Source organism: Mesocricetus auratus, unplaced genomic scaffold (genome assembly GCF_017639785.1).
Source record: "Mesocricetus auratus isolate SY011 unplaced genomic scaffold, BCM_Maur_2.0 Super-Scaffold_100007, whole genome shotgun sequence".
In the NCBI taxonomy this organism is placed as follows: domain Eukaryota; kingdom Metazoa; phylum Chordata; class Mammalia; order Rodentia; family Cricetidae; genus Mesocricetus; species Mesocricetus auratus.
The window spans coordinates 78,960,676-78,982,459 of NW_024429191.1; the positions used below are offsets into that span (position 1 = coordinate 78,960,676).

The 21,784-nt window shown below is 46.8% G+C and overlaps 1 protein-coding gene and 1 non-coding gene across 2 annotated transcripts; one reads left to right on the forward strand and one right to left on the reverse strand.

The window, feature by feature from the left end:
- The first annotated feature begins 7,357 nt into the window (after positions 1-7,357).
- Positions 7,358-7,548, forward strand: LOC121141703. Its single transcript, XR_005878659.1, has one exon. It is a non-coding gene; the product is annotated as a U2 spliceosomal RNA (small nuclear RNA).
- A 13,262-nt stretch (positions 7,549-20,810) lies between these two features.
- On the reverse strand, positions 20,811-21,316 carry LOC121141513 (60S acidic ribosomal protein P1). Its single transcript, XM_040749750.1, has one exon. It carries the CDS (start codon positions 21,212-21,214, stop codon positions 20,870-20,872), a length of 345 nt encoding a protein of 114 aa, XP_040605684.1. The 5' UTR covers positions 21,215-21,316; the 3' UTR covers positions 20,811-20,869.
- Positions 21,317-21,784: the final 468 nt, after the last annotated feature.

Sequence of the window (21,784 nt, forward strand, 5' to 3'; positions counted from 1 at the left end):
GACAGCCTCCAAAGCCACAGAGAAACCCTATCTCGAAAAACAAAACAAAACAAAAATGGAATCTTGCTTATTACTCTATTTTATTTTGTTTTGTTATTTTTCTTTTTATTTTATATGTATGAGTATTTTGTCTGCATATGTGTCTGTGCACCATGTGCTTGTCTGGTGCATATAGATTCCTAGAAACAGAGGTATAGTTGTTGTGAGCTGCCATGAGGGTGCTGGGTATTGAATCCAGTCCTCATAACACATGTAAAAATGTCAAGCATTGTAGTACACATTTGTAACACCAGCAATGGTGAGACAGGAGGTGGTCACAGGTTGAACCCAAGCTTAGCATATGAGGTGGCTGACATTCCAGGCCAATAAGAGATCCTGTCTCAAAGGGTTGAGGATGCAACACATGAGGTTACACACACACACACACAGAGAGAGAGAGAGAGAGAGAGAGAGAGAGAGAGAGAGAGAGAGAGAGAGAGAGAGAGGAAAAGGACATGGTAGGAAAAGATCTTTATTGCAAACTAAGAGGAGCTTAGAAGGTCACCTTCTGGGAGACTGACTTCAGGAAATAGTGATTGCTGACTGATGGGGATACAGCTGGGCATTTGTATTCAAATGACACCCATCTAATCACCAAGTAAGATGCTTTTCAATTTTGCAAATCTCAAGAACAAAGATCAGCTGAGCCTAGTAGCCACAAGACTTTGATACCCACCACTCAGGAGGCTGAGGCGGGAGGACTGCTAGTTCAAGACCAGTCTGAGCTGCTGAGAAAGTTCAAAGCCAGACTCAACGACTTAGTGAGACCATATTTCAAATGGGGGGGGATTGGTTGGAATAATGGTGCTAGGAAGACAATTGTGAAAGTGCTTGCTATACAAGCACAATGACCTCAGTTCGGTCATCAGCACCCATGTAAAAGCTGGGGCAGCAGCCCTGTCTGTAATCCCAGACAGGGAAGTGGAGACAGGAGGATCCCTGAGGAAACTCTATTTCCCCAAATTCCAAAAGGCAGAAGGGACAAATGACTGTCTGTAGTGCTTACTTGCTCACCAAAGTGCATGCTGGTCTCCAGGCTCCCTCTTACCACAAGTGCATGCTACACATCTCCAAGCCCATGCTACTATCTTAGCTCTTCTCATCTCCCCTACACTAACTCCCCCCAGCTCCCTGGCTTCCCACCCCCAGCTACTCATTCTCCTAGTAGCCCTGCCATTTTGGCTAAGCTCACTCTCCGTCTCCCTCTCCATTCCACACTCTCCCTCTCACTAGGTCTCTGTCTGTCTGTCTGTCTGTCTGTCTTCTGCTCTCTATCTCCCTTCTCCTCCCTCTGCTCTCTATGTTCTGTGAGGACCAAAGTTCTGTTTTATCTTTAAATTATGCTGCTTTAGCGATCTATAAATTAAAAATGCCTCTAACCTATAACCCCCCTTGCCCAAGAACAAATAATTTCCTGGTATGTTGGGGGCTGTTGTTCATCTAAGCTAACAAGCCACGTGTTTCCACTTCTGTAAACAAGGCTGGTTGCCCCAACTGTATAGGATATGCTTGATCATATGTAGGCAGGAAATATGTCAGGATGCATGCTTGCCCCCATTGAATGAAAGCAGAAAGTATGAAGGTTTTCCCTTTATGAGAACTAGACCAACAGGGGCTAGAGAGATGGCTGTTCTTCCAGAGGGCGAGAGTTCAATTCCCAGCAACCACATGGTGGCTCACAACCATCAGTAATGAGATCTGCTGCCCTCTTCTGGCCTGCGGGCATACAGACATATGCTGTATATATAATAAAAATAAATAAATAAATGTTTTTTTTTAAAGAACTAGACTAAGTTTCAGTCACTCTCTGGAAATCCCAGGTATGGATCTGGACAGTGTCCATCATCCTGTTCAGTATTAATAAAACTTGCTTCAAATCTGGCTCAAAATTTGTGAGAGTGGTCCTCTTCTCACTGGATGGTTTTAACAGTTCCTCTCTCTGCTGCTTCTCCTATGGCCAGGTACAGTCTGCCAGCCATGTCCCGCCTACTACATCCTCTCTCTGCTTTAGATTCTTTCAGGTGCCTCTGGATGTTCTCTCTCTCATCTCTACAATAAAAACCTTCCCTTTGCCGGACGGTGGTGGCGCATGCATTTAATCCCAGCACTCGGGAGGCAGAGGCAGGCGGACCTCTGTGAGTTCGAGACCAGCCTGGACTACCAAGCGAGTTCTAGGACAGCCTCCAAAGCCACAGAGAAACCCTGTCTCAAAAAAAAAAAAAGAAACAAACAAACAAAAAAAACCTTCCCTTTAACCATACCAAGCAATGATCATGTTTCAATTTATACTCAGGCTGAGATGCTGAGCTCCCCATTCAATGAATCATGCTTCAAAAACTAAGGTGAAGAGTAATTGAGGAAGACACCCAACTTTGATACCTGTTTTACACGCACACACACACACACACACACACACACACACACAGGTTGGGGATCTAGCTTAGTGACCAGAGTATCAAGTGTATGCAAGGTCCTAGGTTCAGCCCTCTAATACCAAAGGCAGTGAGAGTGTTATTTCCTAAAACCTTTCTCGTCCCCATTTCCCAAGTGCAGCTCCTGATGTGTTATACAATGGACAGGCTGGGGCCGGCAGGATGTCTTCCTGAAGACTCTCTTGCTGATCACTAAACTAACCTGCTGACAATTATTGTGAAAGACAAGGGTCAGGTGAGGTTAAATGGGCAGGCCACCACAGTCTGGCCTCAGTGTTGAGCTTCAGAACTACGAAGACAATGTTAGCCAAGACAGCACACTAGTTACCAGACCACAGGTCAGCAAGAATGGTTCTGGGATCACACTGTAACTTGAAGGAGGGTGGGGCGGAGCCTCCGCCAAGTGAAGCAATAGCTTGCAAGCAAGAGTGTGTGAGTGGGTGGGGGCAGGACTAGGCTAGTGGTCTGCTGTCAGCACAGGTTGGGGTTACAGGTAAAGAAAGCCTAAGGCAGCTCAAAGCACTCAGGAAAGCTCAAGGAAGCTTCTGCAAGTTTCTGTTAAACAATTTATTTCATCTTGGTGCACACTCCCACCTCCAAAGCCTCCTCCACCACCCCTTATCACCATAACCTTAACCTTGCATTGCCTGAAGCAAGAGCTGATGATTGCCCAAGACTCCTGGAATGTGTTTATTTCAGAGGGTGAGTTTTCAGGCTAGTCTGGGGCCTTCAGAAATGCTAACCCTTCCAGGGAGAAGGGAATTGGTTCTCATCTGTCTGAAGGAACCCCACAGCTTAGGCTTGGGGCCCACACTGAATGCCCCAAACTCCACTTCTTGCCAGAGGATTCTAGCAGAGTGGGAAGCTTTTAGATTTCCAGCTGTGCCCCTGATAAGCACACTAACAGACAACACTCATCAGCTTGCTGTGTGCATTATCTCTACAGTTAGCTTCATCCTCTCAACATACTATCAACGCCACATCACGTTAGACACAGAGGGACTGAGGAACTAGTCACAATGGTGGGACCAGTTAAACAATCAGGCAGTCTTGACACTGGAGAGAAGGTGGTCCAGTGGTTAAGAGCACTGGCTGGGAGCTGGGTGGTGGTGGCGCACACCTTTAATCCCAGCACCCGGGAGGCAGAGGCAGGCGGATGTCTGTGAGTTCAAGGCCAGCTTGGTCTACAGAGCAAGCTTCAGGACAGCCTCCAAAGCCACAGAGAAACCCTGTCTCGAAAAACAACAACATCGACAACAATAATAATAATAATAATAATAAAATAAAAAGAGCACTGCCTGCTATCCCAGAGGACTCGGGATCAGTTCCCAGCACCCACATTGGTGCCTCATGCCTGCCTGTACCTTCAGTTGCAAGGAATCCTTTTCTAGCCTTCTTGGGCACCTGCACATGCTCCACAGGAGGGGATTCACGAGTGGTACTGTTGTGCTCAAATTCTGAAGCCCCAGTCCGTTGCAAAAGCAAGGAGTCTTTTATTGTTTAACAAGTTAACTGTCTTAACTCAGCAGTTGGCATGAGAAAGACCCAAAGGGGCCTAGAGGTGGGGAATTTATTAGGAGGAACAAGGGTGTCTAGGGGTATGCAGTCTCAGAATTGGTGCACTTCCGGCTGACCTGTCCTGTGTTGTTGGTTGACTGGTTGTTATGGCCTATAGGCCCTCCCAGGGTGGTTGCTATGCTCTGCATGTCACTGTTATACCACTGTTACCTTAAAGCAGGTCCAGAGCCTGTAAAGCACTTCCAGAGCCCGCCAGCTAACTTGTGATTGGTTCCTGGCCACATGGAGGGTATGACTAGGAGGTCAGGAAGCTCAGCGACTGAGTCAGAGGCCTACATCTTGCTGGGTCTTTTCTGCAACCTGTCATGGCTGCTAAAGCAGGGCTGGGCGAGGGTCTGGTCCCTTCAGTACTTAACCTGGTTTAAAAAAAAAAAAACAAGCCGGGCGGTGGTGGTGCACGCCTCTAATCCCAGCACTCGGGAGGCAGAGGCAGGCGGATCTCTGTGAGTTCGAGGCCAGGCTGGACCGACAGCCTCCAAAACAATACAGAGAAACCCTGTCTCGTAAAAACAAAAAAATAAAAATAAAAATAAAAAATTAAAAGGGAGTATAGTGATTGTGCACAGGTGGTGCTCTTAGTGGCTGCAGCTGAGAGCATATCCTGTCAGAACCCCGAGGACAGACCAATACAGATACCTGAATACTAACAGAATGTGAATTGTCTCTATAAGTAGTAAACGTGTGTCAGCCAGGCGAGGCAGGCGGATCTCTGTGAGTTCGAGGCCAGCCTGGTCTACAGAGCAGGTTCCAGGACAGCCTCCAAAACAATACAAAGAAACCCTGTCTCAAAAAAACAAAAAACAAGCCGGGCGTTGGTGGCGCACGCCTTTAATCCCAGCACTCGGGAGGCAGAGGCAGGCGGATCTCTGTGAGTTTGAAGCTGGGCTGTACCGATAGCCTCCAAAACAATACAGAGAAACCCTGTCTCGAAAAATCAAAAAAAAAAAAAAGTAACTGTAATATGTTTGTTATGGCCTGAATATTTGTGCCACCCCAAAACTCATATATTGAAGCCCCCTCTCAGTGTGATGGTATTTGAAAATGAGATTAATAAAATGCTTTTTGATTAGACACCAGAGAGCTTGTTCTCTCTCTGTAGCAGTTGAGAACATAGGCAGCCATATGCAAACCAAGAAAAAGTCCTCACCAGACCTGAACAATTTGATATCTGAATGAACAAAAGAAATAAGAAGGAAGGACATGACTGCTCTAGGTATGGTGGAGGTTTGTCATAGAGGCAGAGACAGAGATATCTGGGAGAGTCCAGAGTGAGCGTGACCAGACTGGGCCTTGTGAAAGGGAAAGGAGGAGGAGGGGAGAGGAGTCTCCAATGAAGAGACTGCCACGAGCCAAGAGACTGCCATAGCCAAAATAGCTGAGTTACATAGGGGCCAGAGGAGCAGCAAGGAGGGAATCCCAGACCAATAGCTGGGCTGGAGAATTCAGGGTTAGGGTTAGGGGACTGTGTATGCCAGCCTGGAGGGCCCTGTAACAGCAGAGACTGAGGGATGCTGGGAGATCCTGGTGGCCATCATCTGCATTATCTGCTTTGCTATGTTAATGGCACCTCAGTTAGCCATTTGTCCCAGGTTGGAGACAATCCCCTGACCTTGGACTTCAAGCCACGGTGGAATTCTGAAAACCTAACTTCTTTCTGTTAAGTCAGCTAGTCTATGCCATTTATGTTGCCAAACTCTGAACCCCCAAATCACCAAGAGACCCAATCCGATGCAAAAGCAAAGTCTTTATTTATTTTTTTTTTATTTACTCTTTTTTTTTTTTTTTTTTAAATTTTCGAGGCAGGGTTTCTCTGTAGTGTTTTGGAGCCTGTCCTGGAACTCACTCGGTAGACCAGGCTGGTCTCGAACTCACAGAGATCTGCCTGCCTCTGCCTCCCGAGTGCTGGGATTAAATGCATGCGCCACCAACGCCCGGCTGCAAAGTCTTTAATTTTACGAGTTGCCTCAGTCATCATCTGTCCGTGTCGCGTCCCCCACCCACCCCATGCAACAGAGCAGGAGAAGCAGACGGGACCTTGAGCAGCAGTGGGGCAGGGAATAAATATATTGCAGTAAGAGAGCAAGGGGAGCATCCGGGCGGGGGTGGGGGGGTGTGACCTGTCCTGTGTTGATTGGTCAGCTGCAGCTGCAGGAAGGTTGCTATTCCTAGAGACCTTCTCAGGGCGGTTGCTATGCTCTGCACTCCACTGTAACCGTAAAGCACATCCAGAGCCTGCCAGCTAACTTCTGATTGGTTCCTTACCACATGGAGGGTACCCAGCTTCCTAGTGACTAGAAGGTCAGGCAAGGTCGGGAGCTCTGCACGTGTTGCCGAGTCACAGGCCTTTGACTTGCTGGGTCTTTTCTGCAGCCTGTCACGGCTACCAAAGGAGGGGCTGGGTGAGTGCCTGGGCCCTTCGGAATTTTGTCATAACAGCTCAGACTAATAGGCCTCAGCCATTTCCGCTGCTCCACTGTCCTGGCCCTGGCTCCTCTCCTGGTCTCCCGACTTGACCGTCCTGCTTCCCCTTCTCCCTTCCTCTCATGGCTCTGGTCCTGCAGGCTAGGTCCCATCTGAACTCTTCCAGACGCCTCTTCCTCATATGCTGTCCCACACATCTGTAATAAACTTTTTCTCCACGCTTTAGGAGTAGTCACTTCCTCCTTTTATTTCTTTTTGTCATTCACCACCAAGCCTGACAGCTGGAGTTCAATCCCCAGGACACACATGGTAGGAGAGACCCACTCTTATTGGTTGTCCTCTGACCTCTCTATACGTGTCATAGCATGTGTAAGTCCACACACAGACACAAATTAAATAAATACATAAATGTATTTTTTGTTTGTTTCTTTGTTTTGTTTTGTTTCGAGACAGGGTTTCCCTGCATGGCTTTGGAGCCTGTCCTGGAACTAGCTCTTAGATGCCGGGCGGCCTCAAGAGCTCCCTCCCCGTAAACTGCTTTGCAGCGCACCCCGTCATCTTTTGCCCCGCCCTTCACTTGTCTCCAGCCTCTCACACAGGGGTGCCTGGACGGCTCCGGGGAAGAGTGATCGCGCGGTGGCCACGCCCCTCCGCGGTAGGGCGGAGCATGCAAATCTGTCGGAGACCAGGCTTCTGTTGGGGAGAAATGCGAGGGTCTCTCACGCATGCGAAGTTTCTGAGGGGCATAAGAAATTTGTAGCAGAGTCCGGTGGTGATGACGGGAGAGGAGGGGGTCACGGGAGGGAGACAGAGCCGTGGTCGAAACTCACCACGAGTTCAAGCCGGACAATGGGAGGACGGCATCGGCCATGGCCGGCTGGTCCGGTATCGCTTCTCGGCCTTTTGGCTAAGATCAAGTGTAGTATCTGTTCTTATCAGTTTAATATCTGATACGTCCTCTATCCGAGGACAATATATTAAATGGATTTTTGGAACTAGGAGTTGGAATAGGAGCTTGCTCCGTCCACTCCACGCATCGACCTGGTATTGCAGTACCTCCAGGAACGGTGCGCCCCTTCGGGGACCATTATTGGTGTCTAAAGAAAGAACCTTGCTACGTGGTTTCTCAAGAACTGCCTGCTCCGCTGGCCTCCCAGAGGCTATTAGTATGTATGTCTTGGCATGCGCTGGTGTGCCGTGCGTGCATCTGTTGTGTAAAGTGTGAGCCGTGTTATGTGCATGCATATGTGGTGTCGTTGTGTAAAGTGTGAGCCGTGTTAGTTGCTTTCTAAGCGGTGTGTTTATTTTATTGTCTCTGTACTGTGACCCCCCACTGTGCGCCGGCCTGACTTGGAATTTGCAGTTCTGCTTGTTCTTGTCTCCTCAGACTTAAACTTTTAATGGGAACACACCAATGGTACTAAGTATACTAAATTACTTTTGCTCATTATCATTTGGGTTTTCTGAGTCAGGGTTTGTAAAACTGGCTGTCCTGAAACTCACCTGATAGGCCGGAGCTGTACACTTCCGCCTGCCTCCTGAGTACTGTGTGTGACACTACTGCGTGGCTTAAATTAAATTGTTTTTAATGTTTAACTTTGAGTTGGGGGGGGGGTTGTTACGCCTTTAATCCCAACATTGGGGAGCCACAGGTGGGTTGCTGTCTGAGTTACAGGACAGCCAGGGCAGGGTGCCTTGTCTTGAAGAGCAAACAAGGTTATAAGCGCACTGTGAGACGACCTGGGTTCAATTCCCGGCCACCACACAGTGGCTCACAGCTGTCTGTAACTCCAGGGGATACGACACCCTCATACAAACATACATGCAGGGAAATCGCCAATGCATGTGAAATTAAAATAGAAAAGTTATTTTAAATGTTTTTTGTTGTTTTGTTTTGTTTTCTCTGTGCTTCTGTGCTGAGGATCTCTCTCTTAGGTTTTCAAGCATGCCAGACACAGCTGTAATCACTGAATTACACCCTAACCCCTAAAAATGTGGGTGGTTCTTGGTTTGTTTGTTTTCTGTGTATTACAGCTCTGGCTATCCTGGAACTCACTTTGTAGACCAGGCTGGTCTCAAACTCACTCTATGTTCCCAGTGCTGAAATTAAAGGTTTAAAGGTGTGTACCACCATTGCCCAGCAAAAAAAAAAATGTATTTGGTTTTTTAGAGACAGACTTTCTCTGTTTTGGAGGCTGTCCTGGAACTTGCTCTGTAGACCAAGCTGGCCTAGAACTCACAGAGATCTGCCTGCCTCTGTCTGCCTCCTGAGTGCTGGGCTTAAAGAGGTGTGCCACTAACGGGGAGCTTTTTTCTTTCTTTTTCCATTTTATTTATGTGTGTGTTGCTGTGTGCGATGTGCATGTCTGGTTCCTGTGGAGGTCGGAAGATTTTCCACCTCTGGATTGGGAGGCCAGACTAGACAAAACAAACAAACAAAAACACCATAATAGGTAAACCAATTAATATATACAGTGACAGAGAATGGTTCAATGGGAAGTAAGCAACTGCTGTTCCTATGTATGAAATATGTTTTCCAGAAAGAAAATGCGAATCCACTTTATATTGACTATGTCTCTGCAAGTCACTAATTTGGTCACCAGATCTTTTTTTATGGGGGGTGGATTTTTTTAATTTATTAATTTTTATTTTATATGCATTGGTGCTCTGCCACAGGTGTCAGGTCCTCTGGAACTGGAGTTACAGACAGCTGTGAACTGTCATGAGGGTGCTGGGAATTGAACCCAGGTCCTCTGAAAGAGCAGTCAGTGCTATTAACCACTGAGCCATCTCTCCAGCCACCCGGTCAACAGCTCTTAATAAACAGACTTTTGATCCTGAAAAATTAAATGAATCAAATTCAGTCATCTTTGTTATTTTACTTTCTGTCATGTGCAAAACTAGCTGGAAACACATTTAAATATGTTATCCAGTTAAATGGATTTTTTTTTCTCCCTGAGGCTATAAGGATAGAGTGTTTCTTATTAACAGCTTGTACATCAAGTCATGGTGGCTCAGGCTGTAATCTCCAAAGTTTGGTAGGCTGAGGCAGAGCTATAGCCTGGAGTTCAAGCCCACATAGTGTATTCTAGACCAATTTGGGCTACAGGTGAAATCATGGCGTAAAAAACAAAACAACACAATAAACTCAGCTTATTGCTCTGACAACCTTTAAAGACTTTGGCAGCCAGACCCCCCCCCCCCCCCCACTTGCCTTCTGCCCCAGCTGTATAGGCACAATTAATCCACGGGTCCCAATGTGGGGTTTCTAGTTCTCTGGTCCCCTTTTGAGTGCTAATGTCAGTCCCGCAAGGATTTTAAGCTGCGAGACATTTACAACAGGCAGGGTCTGCAGCATGGCCCAGGCCCCGTGTAAGCGTTCCCCTCCTGCCCCTACAGGTTGGAATTCCAGAACAGCCAGGACTACATAGAGAAAGCGTCTCTCGAAAAATCAAACCAAAACAAACAAAACCTAACCTCCCTAAACTTTGGGGGCTAGAGAGATGGATCCGAGATTAAGGGTCCTAAGTCCCAGCACCAACAGGACAGCTCTCAAACACCTGTAATTTCAGTTCTAGGGATCCACGACCTTTGACTCCAAGATTACTTATAGTTCCATTACACACAGGTAACTAAACAAACGAAAAAACTTATGTAACAGGCAAAGCAGTGCACATTTGTAATTCTGGCATTCAGGTGGTGGTATAGGAGGACTGGGGTTCAAAGTCATCCTCTGCTATATCAAAAGTTGCGATCTCTATGAGACAAAAAGCACTGTTTAAATGGTTCTACACTGACATCACGGGAGGTTTCCTGAGGGCCAGCACGAGCTAACATAGGATGGTGAGAGCTGGAGGGGCCGTGGAGTAGGAGACAAGAGCCTGAGTTGGGCGAGGCAGTGCACATATGGAAGGCGGGGGCCATGGGAGAGATGCGAAGGCGGAGGGTTTGTTTGTTTGCTTACTTGTTTGTTTGTTTGTTTTCTGTTTTTTTTGAGACAGGATTTCTCTGTGAACAGCCCTAGCTATCCTGGAACTAGCTCTGTAGACCAGGCTGGCCCTGCCTCTGCCTCCGGAGTGCTGGGATTAAAGACATGCGCCACCACCGCCAGAGAAGATACTTTTGATAGTCACTCTGAGAGCTTTTCCTCCAACATAACCCTAACTCAGAGACTTGGAAACCATTTCCCTGGATTCAGGCGGCCAGACCCGCTCTTCTGCCTCCTCCGTCTTAGGACTCTCAACCTGAGGCATTTGTTCCTTACAGGGAGGAGTGGCAGATAAGAAGGAACGCGAGAGAAGAGGAAGTGCAAGGCACTCACTTCCTGCCTTGCCCTGTAAGATGTGGAAGAGCCCTCCCTGTCTTTCTTACCATTTTCCATAAAAACATTGCCATTTCATTTTGAGACGGATCTTGCCCTGTAGCTCAGGCTGGCCTAGAATTTGTAGCATTCCTCTTGCCTTAGCCCCTCGGATTCTGGGACTATACACAGGAACCATCATGACCCATTTTTTTTTTTTTTTACAGTCACTTTATACGAAGATAAGCACGATGTGAAGATCAATGTCCAAGCTGGGTTTAGTGGTACAGACTTGTAATTCAACTCCTTGGGACACTGAGGCAGGAGGGTCTCAAGTTCAAGACCAGTCTGGTAACTTAGTGAACACCTATCTTGTTTGTTAGTTTGTTTTGGTTTGTTTGCTTGTTTTTCGAGACAGGGTTTCTCTGTATTGCTTTGGAGCCTGTCCTGGAACTCACTCTGTGGACCAGGCTGGCCTGGAACTCACAGAGATCCGCCTGCCTCTGCCTCCTGATGCTGGGATTAAAGGCATGCACCACTTCCATCCAGTCAAATAGTAAATATTTTTAAAGAATTAAAAAAAAACACACACAAAGGTAGTGTCTTACTTGGGGTTACTATTGCTGTAATGAAACATCATGACTAAAGGCAACTTGGGGAGAAAAGAGTTTGTTTCACTCACAGAAATACAGGACCGGAAGCAGGGCAAGAACCTGGAGGCGGGAGCTGAGGCAGAGGCCATGGAGGGAGCAGCTTATTGGCTGGCTCCTTATGGCTTCCTTAGCTTGCTTTCTTACAGAGCTGTCACCCACCCAGGGACAGCACCACCCACAATGGACTGGTGTCAGGTGTCCCATCCCCCCAACTTTCACTAATAAATAAAATGCCCTACAGGCTTGCCTGCAGTCTGATCTTATAGAGACATTTTTTTTTTTCTTTTTCTCGACACAGGGTTTCTTTGTGTAGCTTTGTAGACCAGGCTGGCCTCAAACTCACAGAGTTCCACCTGCCTTCTGAATGCTGGGATTAAGGGTGTGAGCCACCACTGCCTGACTTTATAGACATTTTAAGTGAGGTGCCCTCCTCTCAAATGACCTTATTATTTATTTATGTCAAGTTGGTATAAAGCTATCCAGCACAGATGGGTTTTGCTTATTGGTGATTTGTTCTTTGGGTTTTATTTTTGTTTTTGTCTTGTTTTGTTTTTTGAGACAGGGTCTCACTGTGCAGCCTTGGTGGGCCTGGGACTTGTTACGTTGGCCAGGCTAACATCAAATTCACAGAGATCCAGCAGCTTCTACCTCCTAAATACTAAGATTAAAAGTAGGTGCTACCATGTTGCCTGGGTATCCATTTTGTTTTAGACAAGTAATATTTCACTGTAGGACTATGCTACACTTTGTTGGCTTATGACTCAGTTGGTGGATACTTGAGTTGTTCCCACTTTGAGCTTATTGTGAATAACACTGCTATGGATATTTGCACAGCTGTATGATGTCATGTCTCTTAGGAGTACCCTTAGGAATGGAAATTCCTGGTCCTATATTTATTTAACCTCATAAAAGAACTGCCAGCCTGTCTATGGCTTGGCTCCTCTCTTAGTTTTCTGGATCACACTACATCAGTACTTTTTCCACTTCGTTGCTTTGTAAAAGATTGGTCAAGGAATCCAGTGTGAACTCTTCCTAGTGTTACCGGAGATGGATTTGCTGTCCCGCTACATATAAAAAGTTTCTACACCCCATAAGCCTCAGCAGCAATCCAAATCAGACCAAATCAAACAGAATTAGAGAAGGGTCACGTTTAATAGATACGTCACCCCCAAAAGGGCTTCCAGCCCCCCAGAGAGGAGACTGGAAAGGGAGACCAGAAAACCCACGAATCTATTTTCTGGGAGGCAGTTTAAATACCCTGAGGAGCAGTCTTGAGTGTCTTTGGGGAAGGGGTCATCATTTGACATGCTTTTTGAGATAAGGCAGGGTTTGGAGAGAGGTAGGGGTGGGGCTTGGGTGGAACTTCCCCCAGAACATCCCAGACTCTTTGGGTCTATGGATGCCAGGGGCTGGGGCGAAGCCTCCACTAAAATAATGAGGACTAAAACCTTTCCATTTGAGGACCCATCTGGACATTTGAAGTTCCAGCCCTGAGCAATTGAGCAGCTGCTTGTAACCTGTCAGAAGATGCAGACTATTGGTTGGAGCCCATGACTTTAGCTGCTGAATTATTATTATTATTTTTTTTTGGTTTTTCCAGACAGGGTTTCTCTGTGGCTTTGGAGGCTGTCCTGGAACTTGCTTGGTAGTCCAGGCTGGTCTCGAATTTACAGAGATCCGCCTGCCTCTGCCTCCCGAGTGCTGGGATTAAAGGCGTGCGCCACCAACGCCCGGCTAGCTGCTGAATTATTAATAGTTATTGATTTTATTCTGTATTAATTGTCTGAAGCAAACAGATACGTTTGAGGCCTGTGCGTGTAGATAAAATAGGATGGTAGTATTAGTAACTAGTAACTAAGAGTTCTCCAGCCGGGCGGTGGTGGCACACGCCTTTAATCCCAGCACTTGGGAGGCAGAGGGAGGTGAGTTCGAGGCCAGCTTGGTCTACAGAGCAAGTTCCAGGACTGTCTCCAAAACAATACAAAGAAATTCTGTCTCAAAAAAAACCAAACCAAACCAAACCAAAACAACAACAACAAAAACCCTCTTGAGATGAAAGAGAATCTCCTGGTGATTTTTGGGCAAGAACTGACTAGAAGTGGGATGAAGGAGCAATCAGGGAAAGTCACTCCTATCAGGAAACTAAGGACATGATTCGCTTAGAGGAGACGCTAGCTAGTAATGACTGGAGCCAGCGGTGGACAGCTGTAAAGCTGAAAGGCCCAAATCAAATTTCAGCATGAAAGGATAAAAAGCTACTAGACAGGGGCTGGAGAGATGGCTCAGAGGCTAAGAGTATTGGTTGATCTTCCAGAGGTCCTGAGTTCAATTCCCAGCAACCACGTGGCAGCTCATAACCATCTGTTATGAGATCTGGTGCCCTCTTCTGGCACTCATGCATGCAGACAGAACACTGTGTATACAATAATAAATAAATATATATGAATATATATATACATATATATATTTTAAAGCTGTTAAGTGATGCTTGGTATAAAAAACAAGACTGGAAATTGCTTTGATTCATTTTATTTTCCTAAACTACTCTTTTTTGGTGGGTTTCTGAGACAGGGTTTCTCTGTAGCTTTGGAGCCTGTCCTGGAACTTGCTCTGTAGACTAGGTTGACCTCAAACTCACAGAGATATGCCTGTCTCTGCCTCCCGAGTACTGGGACTCAAGGAGTGTGACACCACCGTGCAGCATTTTTAAAATTTGTTTATTTATTATGTATAGTGTTCTATCTGCATGTATTCCTGCATTTCAGAAGAAGACATCAGATCTCATTATAGATGGATGTGAACCACCATGTAGTTTCTGGGAAGTGAACTCAGGACCTCTAGAACAGTCATCTCTCCACTGACTGAGCTTATTTCATTCTGCCCTCCCCAGCCACAGAATGAACAGTCCTTTTGTGTGTGTGTGTGTGTGTGTGTGTGTGTGTGTATGTGTGTGTTACTATGTTATGAGTGTTTTACCTGCATGTATGTCTATGCACCATGTGTGTGCAGTGCGTTCAGAGGCCAAAAGAGAGTGTAAGATCCCCCCAGAACTAGAGTTATAAACAACTGGAAGCTGCCACGTGGGTGCTGGGAATCAAACCCAGGTGCTCTGGAAGTTAAGAGCCAGTGCTCTCAATTGTTATGTCGGCTCTCCAGTCTGGGTCCAGTCCTTTATTATCTACAATATTGTTGCATGACCTTATCCTGGGGAGATGTGAAGAGCTGTCTGCTCCCCACCAAAGACTGATCAAAGTATGGCTACACTGAAGTCCAGCTTGGGAGAACTGGTGTGTTTGCTAGGCGTCCTCACAAAGCATGTGTGTGGAGTTACAGGAGTGTAGGTGACTGCCAAACACACAGGGCCCTAGAATGTCTCACCCCGGGATGCATGATAACAACCACATAGCCACAGACATGGAGCACTCCTTCAGCTAACCATCCACAGTCTGTGCACTCTATCAGCTCCCACAACTAGGAGGCCAGTTGTGCTCGGACAGAACTACACAAGGATGGAGGAGAACTGTGGGAGGAGTGGCTGGGATGTTAAGTGAGTGTTTAATGAGTCCTCCCATCCCTCCTCTCTGAGAGTCAACAGGCTCAATCTTGAGAATCTTGCAAGGAGTCACAGCTGCTCTGATGTTCTGTCTGGAAAGCTGTGTTCTACAAGTTCTACAACTCCTGTCTCACCCTTCATCTCCACTGTGGACTCATTCTAGATTCTTTGACCCAGCTGAGTCATCTTCTAGTGGTGTGTGTTTCCCCTTTTCATCTCCCTCCTTCCCTTAAAATCTGTTTCAACTCATAGTGCCCACTGGGTCCTCAGGCATCTTGAAGGTGGATTAACCTTTCAAGAGATATAATTTGGCTTGATTGACTTAATAACCCAAGTGGCATAAATTAATTTTCTGTTTTGGATGGGTGATAGCTGTATTCACTATCAATTTGATTAGATTTGGAGTCACCTAGGAGATATAACTCCAGGTGTCTCCAAAGAGGTTTAACTGAAAGGAAAGACCCACCCTGAGTTTGAATGGCATTATCCCCTGGGCTGGAGGTCTAATAAGGAAAAAACCAGGGGTCTGGGGAGATGGATTCCTGAGTGAAAGTACCTGCAAGAATCGAAATTTGTTTGAATCCCAGGATCAGTGTAAGGTCAGACTTGGTGGCACATTTCCACGTTTCTGTAACCCTGGTGTTCCTAGGTCAAGATGGGAAGCAGAGACAGCAAATTCCCTAGAAGCCCATGGGCCAGCCAGCCTGGGGTGCACAGAGGCAACCAGCAAGAGACCCTGTCTCACGTGAGGTAGAAGGCAGGGACTGACACCTGAGGTTGTCCTGGTGTGAGCAAGCAGCAAGAGACCCTGTCTCACGTAAGGTAGAAGGCAGGGACTGACACCTGAGGTTGTCCTCTGACCTCCATATGTACGCCATGGTGCTCAGGTGACCACATTCACACAAATCAGCATGTACACACACACACACACACACACACACACACACACACACACACACACACACGAGCTTTGCTTGTTTGTCTGTCTGTCTGTCTCAAGTCAAAGTTTTCTGTGTAGCCCTGGCTGTCCTGGAACTCACTCTATAGACCAGATTGGTCTTGAACTCACAAAGATCCACCTGCCTCTGCCTCCCGAGTTCTGGGATTAAAGGCGTGAGCTCCCCCTCTCCCGAAGCAATTTTTTGTTTGTTTGTTTTACGAGACAGGGTTTCTCTGTATTGTTTTGGAGGCTGTCGGTCCAGCCCGGCCTGGAACTCACAGAGATCCGCCTGCCTCTGCCTCCCGAGTGCTGGGATTAAAGGCGTGCGCCACCAACACCTGGCTGCAAATTTTTTTTTTAAGAGAAGAAAAAGAGGAGAAAGTGAGTTAAGCACTAGCATTCATCTCTCTCTGGTTCCTGGTTTTGGACACGATGTGACCCATTCCTACTACTACCCTTGCCCTCAAAAGATAATTCAGAATAAATCCTCCTTCCTTAAGTTGCTCTTTGTCAGTTTCTGCCACAGCAAAGGGAAAAGTAGCTAAACAGACCATGCCTTTAAACTGCCAGGTCCTCCTCGATCAGTCCATTTCATCCCTCCCTCCCGCTGCAGAGGGATGGCAGGCATGCCCGTCTCTGCAGACTGTAGTAAACCACCATGTCACCACTGTAGAGCACTCCTTAGTTCTGAAGCCTTGGGTAGGATCCTGACAGGTATCAGACTGGATTCAAAGACATCAATATGATAACCCCAATCTTTGCCAGGCTCTCGATGCTTGATCAGCTGCCTATTGGTCACAGTCGGTACCAAGCTGTCTCTAGAAATAGGCCCTTCCTCATTTCCAAAGCCATGAGAAATACAGGCTAAGGAACAATCCTTTTCTATACTGTGAATGCGTGTTACTCTCCTTTGCTAATAAAAAACTGACTGGCCAATAGCTGAGCAAGAGACTGACCAGGAGAGCCAGACTAGGAGAATTCTGGGAAGAGGTAGGGCAGAGTCAGGCAGTCACTGGCAGCCACAGAGGGGCACTTTGTGGAAGTTTATTCTCTTCTTCCAACTTGTGGGTCCCAGGATCAAATTCAGGCCAGCAGGGTTAGGGCAAACATCTTTATCCGATGAACAATCTTGCCAGCCCTCTTTTCTTTTTTTTCTTTTTTCTTTTTTTTTTTGATTTTCGAGGCAGGGTTTCTCCGAGGCTTTTGGAGGCTGTCCTGGAGCTAGCTCTTGTAGACCAGGCTGGCCTCGAACTCACAGAGATCCGCCTGCCTCTGCCTCCCGAGTGCTGGGATTAAAGGCGTGTGCCACCAACTCCCCGCCCCTCTTTTGTTCTTTAAGGGCAGAGTTTCATGTAGCCTAACTGGGATGTGGGGTATCAAACTCACTGTGTAGCTCAAGAGGAACTTCCGAGGGGAAGAAAGTAGGGATTGTCCTTGAATTTGACAAAACAACCCTCTTCCAGTTTCCAGTTCTCTTACATGGGAAAATTATTGCTCTAAATTTGAAAATATTTCATCTGTTAAAGCAACCAAAGTCACTGCATCTGCATTCATGCAAGTAAAACCACTGTGAGCTTTGGGTCAGAGCCCCCAAGGCAGACTGTACGCTGTTACCCACAGATGCAGAAGGCTCTGGACTCCAGATAGACTGAACATCTCTGCCAAAGTTTAGGTGAAATGAGCCAAGTCTGACACAGCCAGCTATTGTGGCCGTTAGCGAGACCAATCAGCTGTTTCCCCAGAGGCTCTGGATGTACTTACCACTGTTGTTAAATCACCAAGGAGAGTGAGCAAAACAAAACACAATGTAGTTAAGATAAACTCCGAATAACTCTGCTCAGATTCCACTTCCCAGAGAGAGATGGAGAAGATCAAATATGCTCATCCTTCTTTCCTTCCTTCCTTCCTTCCTTCCTTCCTTCCTTCCTTCCTTCCTTCCTTCCTTCCTTCCTTCCTTCCTTCCTGCCTGCCTGCCTGCCTGCCTGCCTGCCTGCCTGCCTGCCTGCCTTCCTGCCTGCCTGCCTGCCTTCCTTTTCTTCATTCTGTAGCCCAGCGTAGACTGGTACTCACTATATAGCCCAAGCTTGTCTAGAACTTGCAATCCTCCTGCCTCACCCTCCTACATGCTGGTGTAAACTACCATACCTAACTTGTGTTTTCTCTTTTCTCCTCTTCTCCCTCCCTCCTCCTTCCTCCCTCCTCCCCTCCTCTTCCCCCTCATCCCCTCTGTCCCCTTTGTTTTAGTTACAGTGCTGGGAACTGAATCCAGGGCCTTGCTTATGCTAGGCAAGTGTTCTACTACTGAGTTATTCTTTACAGTCATACTACCACAAAATTCAGTGCCCATACTGCTTTAATAAACATATCTTAATTTCCATTAGTTACTAATGAGGAGATCTCAGTTAAATTGCGTTTTACTGTCTAAGTTAAGTTTGAAGGAAAAAAGCTCCCATGCTAAATAACTGTCTGACGTTAAGATTCCCTAGAGCCCATTGCCAGTGGTGCATGTCTTTAGTCCCAGCACTCAGGAGGCAGAGGCAAGCAATCTCTGTGAGTTCAAGGCCAACCTGGTCTACAAAGTGAGTTCCAGGACAGCCAAGACTATACAGAGAAACCCTGTCTCAAAAAAGAAAAAAGAGAATTTCCTAGAAAAATTAGCTGTAGCTTGATGAATAAACATTAAGTAGCAACATTCCTTCCAGTGAACATGTGCTTGCTTTCTGGTTGTTAAATATTAGCTCATATTCAAGATACGTTGCTCAAGTTGGCAGAGTGCTTGCCTAGTACACAGGAAACCCTGGGTTTGGTCCTCAGTGCCATATAATGACTTCAAGTGACAACAAATACCTGTAACTCAGCACTTGGGAGATCATAAGTGGGTCAAGGTGACACTCGATTACCTAGCAAGGTGAAGGCCACCTAAGCTACATGAAGCCTGCCTCAGAGTAAACGCACACGTGCTCGTGAGATAGCAGGGTCTAAAAGCTCTTGTCCTCAGGCCTCAAGCCTGAGTTTGAGCCCCAGGAACCACATAGTGGAAGGAAAAACTGATTTCCATTAATTGTCCTCTGATTCCCACATCCCATTGCGACATGCACACCTATACATTAATCAATAAAATGTAACAAAAAATTAAAACGCAGTGAGGAGAGATGGATCAGAGGTTAAGGTCACTGGTGGCCCTTCCAGCAGACCCAAGTTTCATTACCAGTACTCACAAGGTGGATGATGGCATCTGTAACTGGTCAGACATCGAGGACTGTGGTGGACACTGCAAATCCCCGCACCTTCCCTGAAGGCCACCATATGCCCTCTCTCCCTGAGCATTTCTGCACTAACTCACACTTTACAATGTTCTTGTCACTTCTAATAGTCCAATCTCAGAGCCATCAAGACCAAACCCCTGACCCTGAGAGTCGAGTCCTGGGGCCGCCTAGACCCCTATGCCATAAGGACTGAACTGTTCCCTTATTTGGCATTTGGACCAATTCCAGTATTTTGCTCTTATAAATAGCACATGAAAATCTTTGTGAAAAATACATTTTTCCCTTTTTTGGGTTATTATAGCCTTAGGGTATAGTCCCCAAGGTTAGTGGGTCAGAGGTTTGAAGTTGCATAGCTCTCAGTACCCACTAGTCAGAATATTCCCCAGGCAGATAGCGCTGTGTTTGAGTGTTTTCATTTTTATTTTTATTTTTATTTTGTATTAATTTTTGTGGTTATGTGTGTTTTCTTTTTTTTCTTTCTTTGTTTTTTTTTTTTCATTTGTTTTATGAGACAGGATTTCTCTGTATTGCTTTGGAGCTTGTCCTAGAACTCGCTCAGTAGACCAGGCTAGCCTCTAACTCACAGAGATCCTCCGTCTCTGTTTCTCAAGTGCTGAGATTAAAGACATGCACCACCAATTCCTGGCATATGTGTGGTTTTTTGAAACAGAGTTTCTCTTCATAGCCCTGGCTGTCCTGGAACTTGCTCTGTAGACCAGGCTTGAACTCACAGAGATCCACCTGCCTCTGCCTCCTGAGCACTGGGATTGGAGGGGTGCACCACCACCCCCAGCTACTGGATCCATTTTTGAGAGTCATATGTCTCAGTTTACCTTAAGGCTCCTAACGTGGCAGGACATTTGCCAGCTTTTCCTAAATTCCCACAGAAACATATTCAGGCATTTTGAATGTTTTGGTCAGGTTTCTCCCCAACAACACAAAATAAGATTTAACTCCCTTTCTTTTTCCTTTCTCTCTTCCTCCTCTCTTCCTTGTCTTCTTTCAGTGGGGAAAAGAAGTTGGGAAATGTCAAAACAACACCAGCACAGTGACGTCAGAGCATTCTTTCTGTGGCTGCACAGGAACACTCTCCAGCTAGCTTAGCTGGAGATATCAGCTACTCCCCCAAGACACACACACACACACACACACACACACACACACACACGCACGCACGCACGCACACACACACACGCACCCACACGCACCCACGCACCCACACACCACACCAAACACACACATGAGGAAGTAAGTAAATAAAAGTAAAGAAATCAGAACCCTTGGGGATCTAACGGACAATTAGGTCCTTCAGCTGCCACATCCCACAGCCCCAGCCTTACTTATTTACTTATTTGGTTTGGGTTTTTGGAGGGGTGGGGTTGTTGTTTATTTTGATCATGTGCTTTGGACTGTTTTTCTTTCTTTTTTAATATCAATAAAGAATATCAGGAAGTTTTTTTTTTTTTGGTGTTTTTTGAGGCAGGGTTTCTCTGTGTAGCCCTGGCTGTCCTGGAACTTGCTCTGTAGACCAGGCTGGCCTCGAACTCACAGAGGTCCACCTTCCTCTGCCCCCCCCCCCCAGCGCTGGGATTAAAGGCGTGCGCCACCAATGCCCGGCTGGAAGGTTCTTTTTTTTTTTTTTTTTTTTTTCAGGTTCATCTTTTTATTGGATATGTTAACAGGAGGCTTAGTCAAAAAGACCAAAGCCCATGTCATCATCAGACTCCTCAGATTCTTCCTTCTTTGCTTCCACTTTCTTCTCCTCAGCTGGGGCAGCAGCAGTAGAGGGGGCAGGACCACCTGCTGGCGCGGCACCAGCTGCTGGCGCAGGTCCACCAGCCCCTACGTTGCAAATGAGGCTCCCAATGTTGACATTGGCCAAGGCCTTTGCGAACAGGCCAGGCCAGAAAGGTTCAACATTGACACCAGCTGCTTTAATGAGGGCATTGATCTTATCCTCCGTGACCGTCACCTCGTCGTCGTGAAGGATGAGGGCGGAGTAGATGCAAGCGAGCTCAGAGACAGAGGCCATGTTGCGGACTGCCGGCACGGTGCTAGTCACCGGATAAAGTGAGGGCCTCACCCCAACGCGGCCTTAGCTTCCTCGGAAGAACCGAGCACCTTGGCGGCAGCTGAGGAAAGCTGGAAGGTTCTTTTTAACCCGTCTTATGTGTGCGTACATGCTTGCACTCGGGTGTGTATGCCACGGCGCACATGAGGAGGTTATGAGGAGGTTAGAGGAAAACATGCTGAAGTTGGTGCTCTCCTGGAATTTAGGCCATCGCGGTTGGTAACAAGAGTCTTTACCCAGCCGGGCGTTGGTGGCGCACGCCTTTAATCCCAGCACTCGGGAGGCAGAGGCAGGCGGATCTCTGTGAATTCGAGGCCACCCTGGTCTACCGAGGAGTTCCAGGACAGCCTCCAAAACAATGCAGAGAAACCCTGCCTCGAAAAAAATTAAAAAAAAAAAAAAAAAAAGAGTCTTTACCCACTGAGCCATCTTACCAGCCCAGTTCTTACTCCCATGGAAGCTTTATCCAAAAGAAGCACAGGTCACCAATATCAAACACAGAATTGCCGGGCGGTGGTGGCGCATGCCTTT